This window comes from Mycetomoellerius zeteki, unplaced genomic scaffold (genome assembly GCF_001594055.1).
Source record: "Mycetomoellerius zeteki isolate Tzet28-1 unplaced genomic scaffold, Tzet1.0 scaffold79, whole genome shotgun sequence".
Taxonomy (NCBI): domain Eukaryota; kingdom Metazoa; phylum Arthropoda; class Insecta; order Hymenoptera; family Formicidae; genus Mycetomoellerius; species Mycetomoellerius zeteki.
Genome location: NW_017257819.1, coordinates 1452118 through 1472072, shown reverse-complemented (window position 1 = coordinate 1472072; position 19955 = coordinate 1452118). Strand labels below are relative to the sequence as shown.

The following is a 19955-nucleotide window of genomic DNA, read 5'->3' as shown; positions in this document are numbered from 1 at the left end:
ATCAAAGGTCTGATTTTCTATATCCCTGTTAATATCTCAGAAACAGTGTAAAAAGATATTGAAAAAATATTAAGTACAAAAGTTCATAGTGTTCTCCATGTCTACAATATTATAAAACAATAAAAAAGTTTTTAAAATATTTCATCACTATTTTGTTACCCGATTTTGCGAAGCGTTTGGAAGAATAAATATTTATAACATATTATGAAAATGATCTCATGTGCTAATCTTGCAAAACGCTGTATTACATTATTTATAATATACGTGGGAAATTAAATAAAGTTTAACATTATATTTTATCTACAACGAATATCTATTATTTGCTGTATGTTTCAAATACTTTAATGTTATTATATTATTATACATAATACTTTATAAAATATATAATTTATATAATATTATTGTTATAATCGGTACCTATAACCGAATAATAAATAGTTTAATTGAATAATTAATTAAAATTCCATGTAAAAAGTAGATCGTCTGGTAACTGCAGGGTAATGACCCGAAAGTTGTCTAAAAGACTTGAAAATCAATTTTCCGCTACCGGGAGATGCATTCTAAACGGAAATAAGTCGTATTAAGAACGATTGGGAAATTAGAATGCAACGAAAAAATACGATGATTCTATTGTTTGTTGCGACCGATTCCGTGTATGTACCTATATTGTAACAGATTCGGGAATTGTCAAATGCGATCGATCAGCATCGATCGCATTTAGGTAAAACGATCATCGAAAATAGCTTGATCAGTTGAGCAAAATACGATTCGCAATCAGCAGATCGAGTGCTATATAGTGCTACGATGAAGGCGGACAGAGTCGCATTATCTACTGTCATCCTACGAGTCACTCGAGTAAACATAACGCACGAGTTGCTAGTTATGCGAAGTAACGTGAGTTCAATAAAATTGTAACTACCGATAAAAATACCTCTGTAAAAATCACGACATAGCATTACTAAAATTAACATTAGTATAAAATATAATATAACTGTGAAACGCGAACTTTAATCTTTTGTAAGATATAATTGTAGATATCCGAATTAAAGTGAAATGAAAAACAGTGGCTTATTTTTCGATCCCGTCCTGGGAACTTAATTTGTGCTCTAGCACTCAAGTATACAACATTATACATATATAATTTATATAATAGATATATTATTATAAAATATAAAATATAATATTTTATAAAATTATTATAATTTTTATTATAATTATAATGTTTCGATATTAAAGATTTATTTCACATTTAAAAAATCATAATCTTCAATTTATACAAAGGATTTGTAAAACATTTTATATTTGGACATTTTAGATTTTATTAATTAAATTTCCTTGATTATCTTTCTGTTGCGTAGCGTCTCATATATGAAATACTTCTTATACATATTATGCACGGAAAAAACTGTTACGGTTGCCACGACCAAAAGCCGTCCATCAATACATTTTTTGGTTAAAAAATTATAATAAAATTATAATAAAAAATTATAATACAGTTATGATAACCGTAAGATAATTGGCATACCTTAACGATTGTGGCTGTAAAGATATGTCCATCTTACGGTTATCAAAACCAAATACATATATTAAATAGCAAATCAATACAGAAGAGAAGACTAAAATGACTAAAATGTTGAAAAATTACTTATATTATATTATATTTAGCTGTGAAATCCTGTATTTGTGACATTTATATTTGACATTTCTCGAAATGTCAAGTCTTCATCTTTAGTTCCCAATTATGTTAAAAACGTAATTTTTTTGTTAAAAAGGAGTAAAGATATTTTTGATATTGAATCCCCCGATTTATTAATTTTCCAAATCTGAAGATTTGAAATCAAACAAATCTGGAGATTTGAAATCAGAAGTCTAAAAAAAGTATAAAATTATATTTTTAGTTATGTATAAACACTATAAACTATAATTAAATTTTTTATTTAGTCGCCATAAAGATTCGTCATTTTAATTAAAAAAATTTTTTTAATTTTAATTTTCTAGATTTCAATCAGGAACCAAAAATACGTTATATACTAACAAAGAAAGGCCTTTAACTAGGAAATTCAGAAAATTACGAAATTTGGGCAATACATGAAAAATATTCTGACATGGAATAAACATTTTTTTTTTGTTGCTCGAATTCATTTTGAAAGGATAAAATCAACCTTTGAAAGTTATTCCATTTGTCGTTTTGCTTTTATTATTCATCAACAGAAGATGAAATAAAATTTTAGAGAGAAAATTTATTTCTTTTAATACAATTTAATATATAATTAGGAAATTTATTTATTGCTTCAAAAATTATAATAAATGTATATAAGCAAAAGCCGGAACAATATATTCTCAATATTGATTTTTTTTACAATACTACATATATAATACATTAATACGTGTTGCACTTAATCAGATTTACAGTTAGTTAGTTGTTTTTATGTGATATACAAAATACGTATAGAAAAACTGGAACAAGTTCATTTCAAGTGGGACGTTATTATTGCTATCTTTTGTTATACGTTACGATACGTTCATTCTTCATTTGTATTTCGTTTTGAATTGTTCATGTAATTAAGTAATTAATAAATTTCCTAAACAATAAATCTTATTTAAAAAAATAAATTTTTTCCTTGGAATTCTGTCCTATTTCTTTTTGTTGATAAATAAAATAAAAACTAGAAATAGGGCAATCTTCAAAGATTGATTTTACCTCTTTAGGGTGAATTCGGACAGCAAAAAAAATTATTTATTACATGTCAGGGTATCCTCTATTTATTGTCAAAGATTTATAATTTTTTAAATTTCCGAGTTGGGGGCCTTTCCTTGTAAGATTTAGCAAAATATGTTTTTAAAATATTCAACAAAGGATTAAAATACTAGTAGAAGAACGTTAAAAAATGTTTCTATATTTCTTATTACGTTATTATAGATCATGAAAAACGGTAAATTTTGCATTTAATATTTTTTCAAAATTTCGTACAGAATTTCTCAGAGCTTTCTATTATAATAGAAATTTCTATCAATAGAAATATGAAAAGTCAGATTTTCTTTGAAGAAGTATTTTCATCCTTGAAACTGTTTCTTAGTCGAAATAAAGAATTACTGTATAATTAAGTCTATAAATACTTTATTTCTGTGAAGTTTCAGATTTTTAGAAATTTTCCGAGTTGCCGAACCGCTTTTGTAAGTATAAAAGAAAAATCTGCACAAATTACATAACTAAACCTTCAGAATCAAGGATAAGGTAATCATTTTACTTTTCGTTCTGTCGCGCGAGGAGGTAGGATTCTCTTATTTGCCTCCCGCATGAATGCGACAATGCGCGCAATCCGCTATTTCCGCGAAATTAAAAAAAAGATGGAATACAAGAAAGAAGAGAGAGATACGTCGCGTCTGACGCACGTAACGAAGTGTTTTAAATCTTAGGGCGGCATAACGAAGGAAGTAGATTACCCTCGTAACTCGCTTTACTCGCTTTTTATGCATCCCGCTGAAGGGACGTAATTAATGACGGCGCGGCGCACGCGTGAGTTTTTTATTAAAATTTATATCGTCCGAGCGTGGGGGAGCGTAGCGCGTAATAAGAAGACAGCAGTGCAATTTATTAGCAGAAATCTAATAAATTCCATTATTAAAATCGGCATTATTTTAATCAGAGCGCAATATTGCAGCCACGTTTTTGGATGAGTTTTAACGATCGCTATTTTTGCTCGATTGATCTTTTATACGCACATAAAGTGAGATGCAGCTTTTTGCATTATAAACTTTTCTATCTATGATTATAATGCGGATGTTTTTAACAGAATATATATTAAGATGGAGTATAAAAGGACTAACACGAGCAAGGAACTTGATAAAAAATGTTACATTAATTCTTTAATTTTTACTGAGAAAAATGTTTTGCTTAAACCAACAAGGATTGGCGAGACTAAACAGAATTTCTAGTTATGATAATCAAAGTGCCAATCTTGTTGCTACATTTTGTTGGTTTAATCAAAACATTTTTCTCAAACAGTGTTCAGACGTTAAATATTTTATTTCTAAATATCATTATTATTATTACTATAAAAAATATAAGCTAATGGAACAATTGAAGAGATTGGCGGAATAAAGACACAATTTTACTTAGGCCCTTTTTCCGGAGCTTAGCGCAAATAAACAAGAAATTGATGTTGCTTATATTAGTTAAATATGAACATGTTTTGATTGTCCTGTGATGGTAAAAATAATATAATCTAAATCTGGAAAAAGGACATAAATGATTAAAAATCATTGATGAGATTTTTACCAGAGACTTAACGAAAATGATGTGTTACGACAATAATGTGTTTTAATTACAACATATTTATGTTAAAAAATCTTACGAAAACTCATCAGATGATGATTGAACATTATTTGAATTTATTTCGTATAAGTAAAAGTAAAATGTATTTCATATTAATTTTGTATTTCTTCTAGAAGAATGTAAAAATAAAAAACATTTCTGCAGTTCATAGTCTTTTCTTTCTGTCGATTCTTACAATATTATGATCAAATTCAGTAGCTTTATATGGACACTTAATAAATCGTATCTGCGAGGTCTAATTTCCATTAGCTGTGAGGCCTAAATATTATCATTATAACAGACAAGCATTTTGCTATAATATTATGTCGATGTATTGATCATTGCAGCAAATGTTTTCTGTGTAACAGACAATTTGGTAGCAAGTACAGTTTCAGCAAACCATATTTAACTATGGTAGAGATTTTCTTTTACATGGACATATCTGATAACTGTGACAACTAACTTCATACTGCTAAATAAATCGATCTGTAACAGACATGCATATTTTGCTATCACGTTCATATATTAGCTACAGCAGCAAATCCTTTGTATGTATTAGCAAATTCATAGCTACATGTAGCTAATGCAATTTCAGCTAATTAGAATTAGCTGTAAACCAGAAACATTTCTTTTCCGTGTTCCGCTTAATAAATTTCGTTATTGCTAGAACACAATTCCAACCAGAATCGCAGAATTGTGATTTGATCGCGCGGAACTGATCGCGGCAAAATTAATTCGTATCGTTTTTCGGACCTCACTTTCGCCGCTTTGTGTTCAGCACTCACATGCAATAATTCCATGGTATCGGAGAAAAATCGGATGCCGGACAATGCGGGATTATCGGCGGAAATCATTCAATCGTTCCGCTCGTTTAAAACGTTCAGTGTGCAATGTAATGCAAAGTAACAACGAAAAACATATTTAACAGATCGCAACGGTATTTCGCATTAATCAAGAAAAAAAACGGTTAAAAAAAAGATGTATAATTGTAGACGTCTAAAAATCAAGATTTATTTAATTGTGCAAACTATATACATTATATCGTTTAATCCCAAATAAAATTTAAAAAAGTCATCATGTATGTAATTTTGAAAAAATTGTACATGAATCATGTTATTTCGTGTACATATATACGCAATATTCTACATCTACTCTCCAAAAGTGTAGAATCAGTGCCACACTTATAATTGACGTAATTATCAACGAATATTTATTGTTCTTCAGTATTAATACACTAGTTGCTTTCCATTTACTTCCGATTCTCAGATAATTCTCATTTGTGACGTCATAACTTACTTGAATGCACGTTCTTTAAACGTAATCTTTTCCAGTAAGTTTAAGGGGATGCTGGAATGACGGCCGAACTCGACCGATGTCGATAGTACAGATTTTTTAAATTCCAAATAAAAAAAAGTCGTAATAATGACATCTTTAATTCATTTCTTACATTATCGTTTTGTCTCACTCAAACGCATACATCTGTCCTTAGATTAAATATATTGCAACATCATCTCTTGCAAGATTGAGCACCTACTGCTAAACACAATTACAGCTTTGTTTATCATTCTGAGTCTTCGTTCAGCATTCATACACATGTAATTTGTAAATCAATATAAATTTTGTTTTTTAAACTTTTAATCTTAGTTTCATAAGCTCAGTATTGTTCGTTTACATAATCCAAAGGGTGCTGCACTGTCGTTTTGTCCATACGAGCTATAAAACTTTTGTATTAACGATATATCGTCAGGTGACAGCTCTACGAGTTGAAAAATAAGTTTCTAACTTTGTTCGATTTTAATATAAAGTTCACTGCAATACCTCTCCTAATTTTGCGTCTACTTTAATCTTGTAAAAGGATTTTTGATTCCGTTCAGTAAATTCGGAGATTTTTATCGATCTGCAATATGTCGACAATTTGGTCACTCCAGCATTCCCTTAAGTTTAAATTAATTATTGTTATTAGTTATATTTGTTGTTAATTACTAGATAATAATATAATTTCAATTATTGCGCACAAATTGTTCATCAAATTATGATTGCGAAACGGATATTTTCATCGATGCCGAAGGGTCAAAATAATTCGCGATGAAAGCTTAAAATGCTCGGGATGGCGTGTCTTAATGTATAAAAATGATTACAAGCGACCGTGAATTTTTCGCTCGACTTAGAATTGACTTCGACCGCGACAACGCTTTCTGGGTCGCGCGTGAAGTATTTTACTGGGTCATCATGTACATGAAAGGAAGGCACACACTTTCCTGTGATACATGCTCCAGTCGTTGTCCGACTAGTTCAAGTTAAGTGGTAAGTTTTGAAATATGGCCGACCAACTGTCCGCGCATAGTCTGCGGGGAGAATACATCGTACAATGCATGCATATGCAGATGCTGCTCGATGAATTCAAATAGCCAATCGAAAGGCCGAAAAAGTGTAAATTCGAACATATTTCGAGATAATTGGCAATGCATTGTTCAAGTGTCGGCGGAAAACGATATCAGAACGATTCAATTTATTGTTATTGTTTTATGTTTGTATTGCAATAAAGTATTTTTTTTATCTATTTCTCATTCATCAATTATAAAATATTTTTATTAACAGTTAATTTTAAGAACGGATATATTTTACGATTTTGGTCGTATAAATATCGAAATACATAAATATCGTACTTCTTATCATCGTGGAGAAATTATATTCTACGTTTAATTTATAAACAATTATTTTATATCTTTTAAATAAATTAATATTTTTTAACAATTTTATTTTACATATTGTTCAAAATATATAGAATAAACGTACGTAACGCAAAATTAATTCACTGCGTAGTTAAAAAAAACATTTTTTTGTAAAAAAAATATCCTTTTTTGTGCAATAAAAAATTAAAAGCCCCTTAATGGAAAAGTATACTTGAAAATAGATAAAATTTCAATTTATTATTTTTTAGATTGCTTTTTTTGCGTGTTTTAAATTATATAAAATAGTTTTTGTATATACCTTGTGATTATGAAATACTTCCACTCGTACCGAATTGAAGAGAGAATGTAATCGCTGGATTAATAACACAAGTCTACAAAAAAATTGTTTTTATATTGGAAATGAAATTGATATTTCATGTAGATTTTTAATGCTAAAAATAAATTTGATCTCTAAATTTATGTATCACGTCAGGATTTTAAGAACAATTAAATTATAATGTTCGCAAAAAAAAATATATAAGGTGTCCTCTAAATAAGAAAATAAATAAAAATATCTCAAAAACAAAACAATTTCGTAAAATATGCTGGATTAATCTGTATTTATATGTATTAATATGTATTTTTAATATGTATTATTAATACATTAAAAAATATGTATTATTAATATGTATTTTAAATAAATTTATCTCAGAAATATGATTGCGCGCCGATTACTTTCCACACAATCCATCTGCAATATTAATAATACCCCCAAATTTAATTTACTGTGATGCTGCTGGTATCATAAACCTTAAAGAATTTATTACGAAAAATATTAACTTGGCTGAGATTTAAACTTGGATCTCCTGTGCAGTCGTCCTCACCGTTCGACCACCGAGGCTTTAACAATATTCTTTGTAATAATCAATATGTATAGAGAATACGCATTGAAAACCATAAATACATAAACAATATTAAGATTAGAAACCGCGCGGGGGGAGCGCCTCCCGGTGCCCCCCCTCAAAATAGTGGTGACGAAGGATCCTCTGGAGAGAGCGGTATACCCGGACGGCGGCGTCCTCCCCGGAGGGCCGCCCGATGCAACACCGAACGGCTGTACCTTTTATTTTAATTTCTACGTATATAAAAATGAGTTTTTAGTGCAAAAACAAAAATAAGGGGAATAATCTCCAATGACCTTGATCTTGACAAATATTATCCAGAACATGATCCTGAACAACATTCAAGAAATTTTAGCCGTCGGTCGGACAACTTGCGTAATGCTAATGCCGGCTGTATTGTAACTTTCGAGCCTTATAACTCGAAAAATACTTAATGAAAAAATATTTTATTATAGTATTTTCAAAAGCTCTCGAGGTAAGCTACAAGAATATGTAATGAAAAATAGGGGGGTCCATTTAAAAAAATCGATGTGATCTTGACCTGGCTTTAACGACGCCACCCAAGATCAAATCAATGGTACCTTCTTATGTCCCCCTCCGAACTATACAACTTTTGTTTGAAACATTTTTTCATATCTATCATAGTTTTCAAGAAATCTTAATGCATTGTTTAAAATGGAACACCCTGTATATAATTATATATGAAACATTTTTTTCCATCTTGACAGGCTGAACCGATGTTTATAAATTTGTTAAATTCGTTTTACTGGACTTTATCATTTAACCATTCACTTTTAAAAAATTATAATTTCATCAAAAGCTATGAGTAATTAAAATTGCAAAAACTAACTTTTTCATAATTAAAATTCGAACAGAAAATTTAGAAGAAACCATTAATCCAAATGTAACTGTGAAAAAACAGAAATATCATGAAAATAAAGATATTATGAAATATGTTAAACTAGTGATGAGAAAAAATACAAAAATCGGAGGTACTTTCAATTTTGCAACTGCAAGTCCTCCCCTTAACTGTCACGATTTAGCAACATTAACATAAATATTATAAATTATTTTATCATCGTGTTTCTTACATAATGATTTAAAAAAAATAATTGATTATAAATATATTAAATTTACAGGAATATTTATTTACTTTCTTCCATAAACAATTATGATATAGCATAATATTTGTAAAATAATTGCGAGTGGTGAAACACCTGGATAATTCGAAGATGAAATTTCGTTTTAGTTTGGAAGGGGGGAGGGGGGAGCGCAAAGTTGGCGCGAGCGGAAATAAGCCCTTCTGGCGTAAACTAAAACCGAAGTTACGTAATGGGGCGACAGGCGTGCGGGTCGCTCCACTTTTATGACTGGAATATTACTCTACTTTGGCTAATCTAAACTTTAGGGTTAATGTAATGTAATTCGACGAAGGCGGTTTACACCCAGCCGGTTAATTTTGTCGCGCGACTGCATTCGACCCGTGATCCTAATAAATCCATGGATTTATGTATATTATTATCTACTTATATATATGTATGTATATGTATGTTTATTATACGTTTATTTAGTATCTTTTTATCGAGACCGGCAATTTCTCGACGCGATAAAGATAAAGTTCCACAAAGAGAAAATCATACAAGAGAATAGGCTGGCGAATTAATCGAAATTTAATATTTTAGGTCCTAAATACACTATGCGTTAACTTTTCCAATTAAACAATACTTAATTAAAAGTTCAATGTAATAATGTTTAACAAATTTAAGAATTAATTAATACATTTCTGTTTTTCTTAATTAGCATAACAATTAATTGGACAAATAACAATTTTACAAAGCGTTGTAATAAATAATTTAACAAAACAGGAATTTATAATGTTTCGTAAAAATAGAAAATTATTAAAGCAGATTTCATCACAGTTAAGACTGAAAAGTTGCAAATGGGACAATAACTCACCTCGACGATGTAATGAAGACCTGACAGCGTCATCCTCGCTACAGAATCTTTCCTCCGCACTGGTTGTTGCCATCGTCTGAGAGTGACACCCTAGAAATATTTAGAAACATATTTTTTATCACAATTTTCTGAAATCCCTAATTTCCTTGTTGGTAAATATGCCGATGGAGAGAACCTGCCCTGATAATTTTGACCTTGATATATTTGTCAAGGTCATAACTCTGAGTGACTCCAACAGATTTTAGTCGTCGCTCGAACGACGGCTGAAAACCTGTTGAAGATCACTTAGAGCAGGCCTATCCAATTTGAACTCCGGAGCCAAAACGCAAATTGAATAGGCCTGACTTAGAGTCACCTTGATAACATATGTCAAAGTCAAAGTCATCGGGGCGAGCTTCGTCCACTGGCATATATTTGTAAGAAAATCATTTTATGCTAGTACTACCTTAATAAATATTCCTTGTTTAACATTTAACTGACAACAAAGATAAAATAATACAAACGTTGCGAACGTTTGTATTATTGGAACGCACCCAGAGTGACTGCTAACCTATTCACTTTAATTAATCGAGTGAAATAGCCCACTCCAATAAGAGTAAACCAATTAACTCCAAACGATTGAAAACTTTGGAAATAATGATTTTGATATTTATTTTTGTTTGGAGTGAAATTTTTACTGTTAAAAGTTTAGAGAATACATCTTTATCAGATTAATTTATTTAAAAATTTTCAAATTTTGCCATGATTTAATCTGCTGATGCAGTCAAACTCTCGATTATTATCGATGACAATCGCTCATACTATTATAATCGTGACAGAATGTATATTCTCATGGTACAATGCACTTACTTCCGGTGTCTCGGTAGTGTCCGGTACATCCCGAGTGATGTCCGGATCCGGCGGCCTGTGTTCCGGTACGAGTGCGCCGTATTTCCTCGACGCCATACGTCGTCGTCGATCCAGCCATCTCTGCTTCTCCAAGGCTTCCGATTCCTCATCGACCCCGAAGAACTGCGCTGTTTCGCGTCTAATATAGCTGTAAAATTTGAAAAGATATTGTACACCAATCAAATTCACGTACATGTTATTTTAAATGCAAATTGTCTTTATCGATTATATTGACTGCCACGTTGCTCATATATAAATAACATAAAAAAAGAAGCCAAATACGTTTTCTTTTATAATTTACTTATTTGCCATAAAACATCACTTTAAATTAAAATGTTATTGTTATAAAATTGGTTGTTATACTTATTTAAATAAGGGAGCGCTGTCGGGAACAAGTATCACTCGTATATGTATAAATGGCGCATATAACATAATAATCGCGGTTATGTAAAGCAACCTTTATTTATTTATTTATTTCTATTTATTAATTAATTATAGAAACATTAATATTCTCGTAAAATATGATATATAATTACTCGTAAAATAAATCAGAATCAAAACAATTTGGAATAAATAATTGTTATATAACAATACATATAATTTTTTTTATATCTACTGTTTGAAATAAAATAATACATAACGTTTCTATTTTAAAAAACATCTTATTTGCCAGAATTGTCAAATAAATCATCTTTTATTAATTCAAGTGAATGTTCCCAGTGAGAAATATATCGATAAATTATCTTTTATTAACTTAAACGAATATTTATTCCCAGGAAGAAATGAGGAGAATTCCCCCCAGAAGAATTCTTCCTAGGAAGAATTTCTAAAATAAGAAACCGCTAACTTGAAGAATTCTAATGCAGGTCTGAAAGAAAATTTTAACACATGAGAGAGAAGGTATCATTCGATACTGTCGAGCCTTACGCGGGTGTAGTATTTATAATGAGCCGCATCGTATTTTTCTTACAATTAGAAGTGAATGCTTAGCTCTGTGTCTCAGTGACGGTGTTCCGTATTGTTAGCGCACTCAACAACAAATATATTTGTTTGAAAAACAGTAAGATGAATGCATTTGTCATACTATTATTTTTGTTGACACAAACAAACCCATATAACCAAAAAATTGTGTTGTAACATTTTACTTGTTTCTTATATCACAATTTTTTTGTTAATACAAACATATTATAAATTCAATCAATAAAATCGGTCAATCAAAAAATTTTGTTTGATTCGATCAAATCAATTTCTCAATGGTTGATACTTTAATATTTTGATATTTTAAAAAATGTACGGTAATTAGTGAGAAAAGGTTAAACCTCGACGGCTTGACCTTGACCTTGTTGTCAAGGTCATGACCTTGAGTAACTTCCAGTAGGTTTTAGTTGGCGGTCGTTATTCGTTAAAAAATTTATTAACAAATAAAGTTGACAATATAAGCGTATATGTCTAACTTTTCCTTTCTTCTTAAAATGAAAGCAGATAAATTCTCTGCTTTAAAACACAAATTCTCTAAACCACTTCACTTCCTCCCCTGTATTAGATTCAATTTTTTATACTGTGTTTATTCGCATACTTTCACCCTATCTTACTTCGCGTGGAAAGTCATACGCCTTTCTATGTAGGGGGAGGAGGGGAAGAGGTAGACCTCGCTTCGCGTGGAAAGTCGTGCGCTCGCTAGACAAGGGAGAGGTGGGGTGGTTCTTGCTTCGCATGAAAAGTAAACGTAACGAGAATAAAAATTCAATACTTTAAAGTGTCATATTTCAGAAACTAGAAAAAATCCACCACGTGATTCGAAAGTGTGTGTGACTCAGCATTATATCGACTTTAATTATATAAAAAAGTCATTGATGAGATTTAATCTTTTCGCAATAATTACCTAAAAAACATATACTTTACACTGTGTGAATCACTCTCGTGTTGTTGCAATTTTTATATTTCAACATTCAATTTTTTTCAAAAAATGATTAATTAAAAAATAGATTAGTAAGAAGATAAATGAATTAAGAAATTCTGGAAAATAAGATCTTGTCACAATTGCGCTATCGACTTGTACTCACTTCCGGATAGCCTCGGTGCGGCTTTGATTCCTCTTCAGCCTTGGCCGTTGCACTGCCGAGGCACTCGCCGAAGAGCTGCTAATCTGGACGATCGGCCGCGGTGCGTTCGGCGCGGAAACGCTTCTGGCGATACCAGAACTTACAGCGGCGACACCGGACGTGGCCAGCGGCACGGTCGCCGACGCTGTCGTTACCGGCGTCGCCGTTGTCACCGCTGACGACGTCGCGACGCTCACTGGGTACATTCCAATGCTCTGTGCTGTGTCTCCTTCGCCGGTCGTCGACGATATCGTCGAGGTGCCGGTCGTGCCAGAACTCGGTGATGGTTGCCTAAAAACGTGAAGAGAAGTGTTATTCCCGTGTGGGATTTATAAAAAAAATTACTGCAAAGGAAGAGATTATTCCTATCAGATAGCAGTAAATATTGATAGAATAAAAGATTTTTGAGAAAAAAGATCACTTGATATGTGTAGGGACGATTGGGACCAGTTGCAACGGAAGTAAGTTATAACAATTATGCCTATATCTTTTAAATGATAAGAGACAAGATGATCATACGAAGAACAAAAACAGTCGGTATCGAAGCCTGCGTCTGCCTCATACCATCAATTACGCGTGTGCTGCATATAACAATCGTAACAGAGGTTATATATACTGTGCTCAGACAAGTCACGTAAGTGTAAATTTATGATTTTATATCTTTTTGCTTTAAACTTTCAAATAAACTGCTTTTAATCGTATTTTCATTTTATTAAGTCTAAAATTCGCTTTTTCAAGTTATGCGCATGTCTTTTTTTTTTTTAAAGTGGTTTCAAATATATTCATATAAATTTTGACAACATCGGTTTGAGATTAGAAGTACTGTATCGCTAGAACATGCTAGGGTTTTGTAAGATCATTACAATTAACCTCAGGGTAAATGTTAAGAGCCTGCTCACCTAAAATTTTGATAAAAATACACCGAATTGATGCGTTTTCGTGTAAAAATAAAGATTTGACAAGAAAAAAGTGTCGTTATGTTTCTTGAACCGAAATATTTTAAGACTACGTTCCGTTTCATGCATGATGTGCATAATGCATCCTTGTTTAACATTCAATGAATAACAAGGATAAAAGATGCATCATGCGAATCATGCGTGAAACGGAACGCAACCTAAGTTAAAGTTGACGACTATTCAAGTTAGGAAATCTGTCACAGCCACGAAATACTGCGATGCGAGCATACGCTGCGGTCACATTTTCATGCTATATGGCTACGTGCGCATGCGTTGTTGGTATTTTTTATTGTAATAGATATTATTAACTGCTTTAAAAATAAATTATCTGTTCTGAAACACGAATTTATTGCTTTAAAAACACAAATTTACTGTTTTAAAACAAATTCTTTGCTCTAAAACAAATTCACTGAACATTTCTGAAAATTTTCCGTAACAATCGGTACTGTATGGGCAGCCTAATTAGCGAAGTTATGGACATAGATATTTATAACTATCATTAGATCGCTGACTCCCCTACATACCGTGCATAAAAATTGATTCCAAAACCTATGACTACGTTTACACGTACTGGTAAAAACGGTTTTAGTTAAAAGGTTGATGCCTGTTTAATCGATTAGGCATATTTTACCTCCACCAAAAATAAAGTAGCTTTATAAAACCTGATACGGAACTTGAGACGAAATATCCTTTGTCATTTCTTAATCTTAACGTAAAGTTGGTAATCTATTTCTGACATTGTTTAGGTACAGCTTCTTTACTTCTACAGAAGAATGCTAATTTGTTCACTAACGCTTATTAATTACATTATAAGCAATAAATCACACATTATTGTAGTAATAATAAATTAGTAGATTTCTATTTACGCGTGGTAAGCGAAAAAATATCTCGGAAATATACGCACACGGTATAAGACGCGGTTTGAACCAAGGATGATTTATACTTGTACAAATAATAAAGAAAACTACGCCAGGAATTTTCGTGACGCCACATTTTTCTCGCAGCGGCAGCTGCAACCCTGCATTCATTTAGGCGAAGTGCAGAATCTCAAGTAAAAAGGAAGGAGGTGAGTCAATATCGTGCACATCAAGGCTAATTAATGGCGAGCCGTCTCTTTTTAGATGCGCTGCCACCCCTTTGCAACGGACACAATATGCCATGTTAGTAATTTTCTTGGAAAATTTGTGAATTTTTACTCGACCACGGCAACTCAAAATGGATTTTATGGAAACCGATTAAAATATTAATAAGCCACAGTGAGCGGCAAATATTTGAAATAATAAATGGATGTTCATTTTCTCAACAAAGAAAAGATAAGATGACGATTAATTTTCAGATCCTTGCTCAAGCGAAAACATGATGACAAATAGAGAAAGGATGCGCCTAAGCCAAATTTACAGAAAGAATGCTACGCCGCAAGACTAACTACTAAAAGTTCATCATCAATATTTGACTTTTTGACACATCTTATCCCAAATGCTTCCATTGCTGAAATTAAATTCTTTTTGGAAGTCAACTTAATCAGAAAGATACGTAGTTACGAAATAAATGTGAAACTTAAAGAGTTTAAGTTTTTACACAAATGTTGAATCAAATTTCAGAAACGTTGAAAAGACGTTGCAAAAACAATTCAATGTCCATTGAATTTATGTATTGCAAATATTGCAATTCGATATTCAAGAACATTTAGACTTATATTCAATTTTTAATTTCCAAAAACATCACAAGTCTCTAAAATAATTTTCGCACGATATTTCGCACAATAAATTTCACAACTAAACAAAATATTTTCAAAATATATTTCTTTTCATTTTTTGAAGCTCTTCACAGTCGTCTTCAAGAACTTATTTAATTAGAGCACGGATGAAGAATCTTATAATGTTGTATTTTTTATTCTATCTTGTATAATGCTTTTTCATTTATGAGATATATAACTCTACTGCGTCCATCTAGTGGCAGTGCCGCATACTGCATACTTGGATGAGCTAGAATTCTAGATTGTAAGAGTAGCGCAATCCTTGTATCTGAACTAAATACCGACAATTTTCCTATTAACTATTTCGATTTTGATTGCTATTTTTTGCCTCATGGTCTATCATCCAATAAACACTTATGTTAGTAATTCTTTAATATCATATGGTTACTAGAGCAAACATGGCAAACCTTTGCGCTACTCTTTTATATATAGAGCTCTAGGATGAGTAACTTTTTAATTTCACCAACATTAATGATCAATATAGAACAATCAATACAGATTCAACATTGGAAAAACATTCACACATTTCAAACATTCAACATTCAACATTGCAACGTCTCAGCAATGTTCTTTTCAATGTTTTGTGCTGTATAAGTTATATTTTTGTGGAAAATAATATTTTTGTCATTCTCTAACTAACATTTAAATAAATTAGCCCGTAAACTAATAAATGCGATAAAATATCGAAGAGAATCAGGAAGTCTCTATTTTAGTGTTCCCCATTCGCTATACGTGACGTCTGCTAATAATTTCTATGTTATTTTGGAAATTTTCCGGCCAACATGAAGGAAGTTTTCATCATAGAAATATTCCGACCGGAAGAGTCGTGGCCGTGAGGCAACGCGATGCTTTGGCTTGCACTCGGTTGGCACTTAAGATGAGCATTTAAGTTTTAACATAAATACAATGTCTCGTTTCCGCTTATTTCGCCATCGTGCGCCGCACCCCGGCCGGAAATTAAGGGTGTCGCGACGCCCGTCTCCCGTCCAATTTCATTAGCCCGTTTCGATTTGATAAGACGCGACCGCGCGGATAAATGCATAGGTCGATGATAAATTGCATGCCAGATAAACAAACATCTACAATAAATGAGAGCAAATGTGCAAGATGTTTCAGAACAATTATAACACTCTATAAAAAGCCATTTATATTTCTGTTGTGGATGCAGCTATATTTAATTATAAAATTAAACTAAATTTTAATTAAATTTTAACTACTCCTTAAAACAAAAATTTATTTGAGAAATCTTATTATATATCAATAGAATTAATGTATTATAACAAAGTTTAGAACTAAAAATTTGCTAAAAATTTCATCAAAAGAATTTATGTATAAAATATATTAGAAATACGTTATGCTTTAATTACACAAATTCACTGCTTTAAAAATAAATTCTCTGCTTCACAAACACAAATTCACTACTCTAAAAACACAAATTCATTACTTTAAAAATATAAATTCACTGCTTTAAAAACACAAATTCACTGTTAATGCAAAGAATTTATGTTTGTGAAGCAGAGAATTTGTTTTTAAAGCAGTGAATTTGTGTAATTCAAGCAGAACAGTACAAGTACCCTACTTTTGAATAATCTTCAATGTCGCTTAGCCATACACCGTTTTTCTATAATAGTCATGTAGGAAATTTCTATTTGGACACTCTATACCACGATAGGATTTATTAGATGTCAATGCCTACGATCGGACAGTGAGAGAGATTGGGATAATAGTGAGAAAATCGAACAGGAATTTAACAAAGACAGATAACAAAAATCACCCGAATTGAAATCATGGGATGATAAAAGTCAATATTGATTTCACGTAGGAAGTAGTAAAAAGAACTACAATAAATTAAATGAACTAAATGAAGTCTAAAATAAATAAGGGAAGCAGATGAAACTAGGAAATAAATTAGGAAAAGACTGGGACAATTGTACTATGAGGATTGAAAAGAGAAATTAACAGAGTCTAGATGAAACTGAAAGAGATCTGGAAGTAACTCGAGAGAGAAATGGATTTGAGAAAGATCTCGTGGAATAACTGTAACGAAGAAGACACCGTGTCAGACTGCGGAGAGACAGATTCAAACGATCCGATAGAGACTGTTGGATGTTAGCAGAAACCATGACGCGTCTAGAAATGAGTTGGAAGAAATTGCTACGAACTGAGAAGGGAGACAGAGAGAAATTGAGCGCGAAAAGAGGACCGGGAGAGAACGGATGGAGGGAGAATGAAATAGCAGAGCAGGGGGAAGGAGGAGAGGGACTGACCACCTATGTCATTCGCGGAGAAAAGACAGAGCTTAAAGCACGCTACCACCTATCAGGCAGTAAATGGTATAGCGATGTGCCCCGGTTGTTTTTCACGTGGGTGGATTTTACAACGCGAGATATTACTCTCCCCCTCCCGCCTCTCCATCCTCCCTTCTCGCCACCACATCACCGCCAACCGTCGACCTTAGGAGGGTGTGGCCTCCTTCCTGCAACTTTTACATCACTTTTTCCATCCACCTACGCCAACGAGATTGACATTCTTCAAACCCTCCTCTCCCTCCCCCACCTCCTGTATTCTTGTCACCGCGCATTAAACCGTTGCCTTTAACTCTTTCAATCTTAGGGCCGACTATAGTCGACATTCATGTGAAGACCTGTGGGTTCTAGATTATATCGGCATTCACGTAACGAGCTAGATTAAATTTCTTTCATTAATGTAGATAAATGTATCATAAAAATAATAAAATATAGAAAACAATTTTTCGTTAACAATGAGAAGTTTATTTTATAAGACTGCACATATATGCAATTGTCTAAAAAATGGACAAATTCCCCGATAAAATCGCGGCAAATTTCCTCGTACAGAGAAAGCACACTCGCGAACATTTATACCAGAACGAAAGGGTTAATTATCGTTTCTGAGCCTCCTCGTTTATTACAATGACTAATAGCCCGCGACTGTGATTGCAAAACAACTGCATCAGTGATTTGTTTTATTTCGAGATTTCGTCTCGCGTACCTACCCTTCGCTTACCACACGTTACACTCACTGCTTATTATACAATACATCCGTTAATTAATCGTGTAATGACAGAGGTCGATTTTTTCCGCACGACCCGCTTTAGGTGCCGCCACTTTCACACGCAGCGTGTGCGTTGATGCTTGCCATACTAACCGTTTATTCTAACCAGCCATCCGAGCTACCATTCGTTGTTCGCATGAATGAAGAAAGATTTTTTTACAATTATATATATGTGTATATATATATATTGTTCTTTTTATCTATTTATCTCCATAATAACAGTAATCGAAGAGCTTTAGCGCAACAATATCGCGGATGAAGGCTCCCGAAAGAAATTCTATAAGCAAGATTAATATGACTCTGTATGTTTCGCACTTATCACAAGATATATTCTCTGCGTTAAAAGTGGCGTATTTTTGTTAATAAATTAATTTTTTTTCGTTAATGCTACTTCATAAATAAATATCGTGAATCTGGATAGTTATATTGTCAATTTATGCATTATATTTTTACGTATATAGTTATATTTTTTTCGATATCATTCATTAAATGCACTTTCATTAGAAAACTTATTCCTTTGACACTAATCATTTTTTAATAAATTCTCATTTACAAGTATAAAGGAGAATGTTAAAAAAGTCCAATTTTTGGCATCTCTGCGGAATCTTAGTAAAAGTTGTTGTTCCAGATCCACATGAAATAGTAAAAAAAGTTTTATATCCCAGAAATACCGAGAAACTAGATTTTTTAATGTTATATCATGTTTCCTTTCGTAAGTCGTAATTTTCGTATACCACGCTAGAACCTATCATGAATCAAATATATTGCAAAAGTTTCTTATGATAATTGGTAATAATTGGTTTAAGTAATTTAATTACTTAAAGGTTTTAAGTTTACCAACCAATCTGTTATTAAAAATGGCAAATTATGGAAATAGGGGATCTAAAATGGCGCCCTTGATATGCAGTTTTATATGTAAGGTTACAGTAATCGAATTTTTATCGAAATGTCACCTGAACGTGCTCTTTAAGACACGCTGACTACAAATCCATTAATTAACTGGAAAAATCAATGACGTTTAGAGGCTAGCGGCAATGTGCGCGGTGCGGGGCGCTTGCCAAGCAGTTCCCATTCCCCGCGCGCCAATGGCGGATATTCGGCGCTTTAGAAATTAATATCTCGATTATGAAAATTGGGAAATGGTCAAGAACTAAGCTAAGAAATGATAATGACAATGCGATTTATTCGTTATCGATCTCTATTTGTTAATTAAGCTAGGAAATGGTAATAACAAAGCGATTTATTCGATCTTGATCTCTATTTGTTTATAACTTAATATTTAACAAAAGGAGATCGGATAAAAATGAAATTATACACTGGTATAGTTTGTTAACTA

The 19955-nt window shown here is 32.3% G+C and overlaps 1 protein-coding gene across 2 annotated transcripts in view; it reads right to left on the bottom strand.

Moving 5' to 3' along the window:
• The window catches only part of rho-5 (rhomboid-5), a 128988-nt gene that overhangs the window by 20550 nt on the left and 88483 nt on the right, over window positions 1–19955 (bottom strand). For both annotated transcript variants that reach the window (XM_018458842.1, XM_018458843.1), the window contains exons 7-9: window positions 12797–13126; window positions 10695–10881; window positions 9846–9935 (exon numbers count right to left, since the gene is read on the bottom strand). In XM_018458842.1, coding sequence (XP_018314344.1) covers window positions 9846–9935; window positions 10695–10881; window positions 12797–13126 — 607 coding nt within the window. The remainder of the gene's footprint in view (window positions 1–9845; window positions 9936–10694; window positions 10882–12796; window positions 13127–19955) is intronic.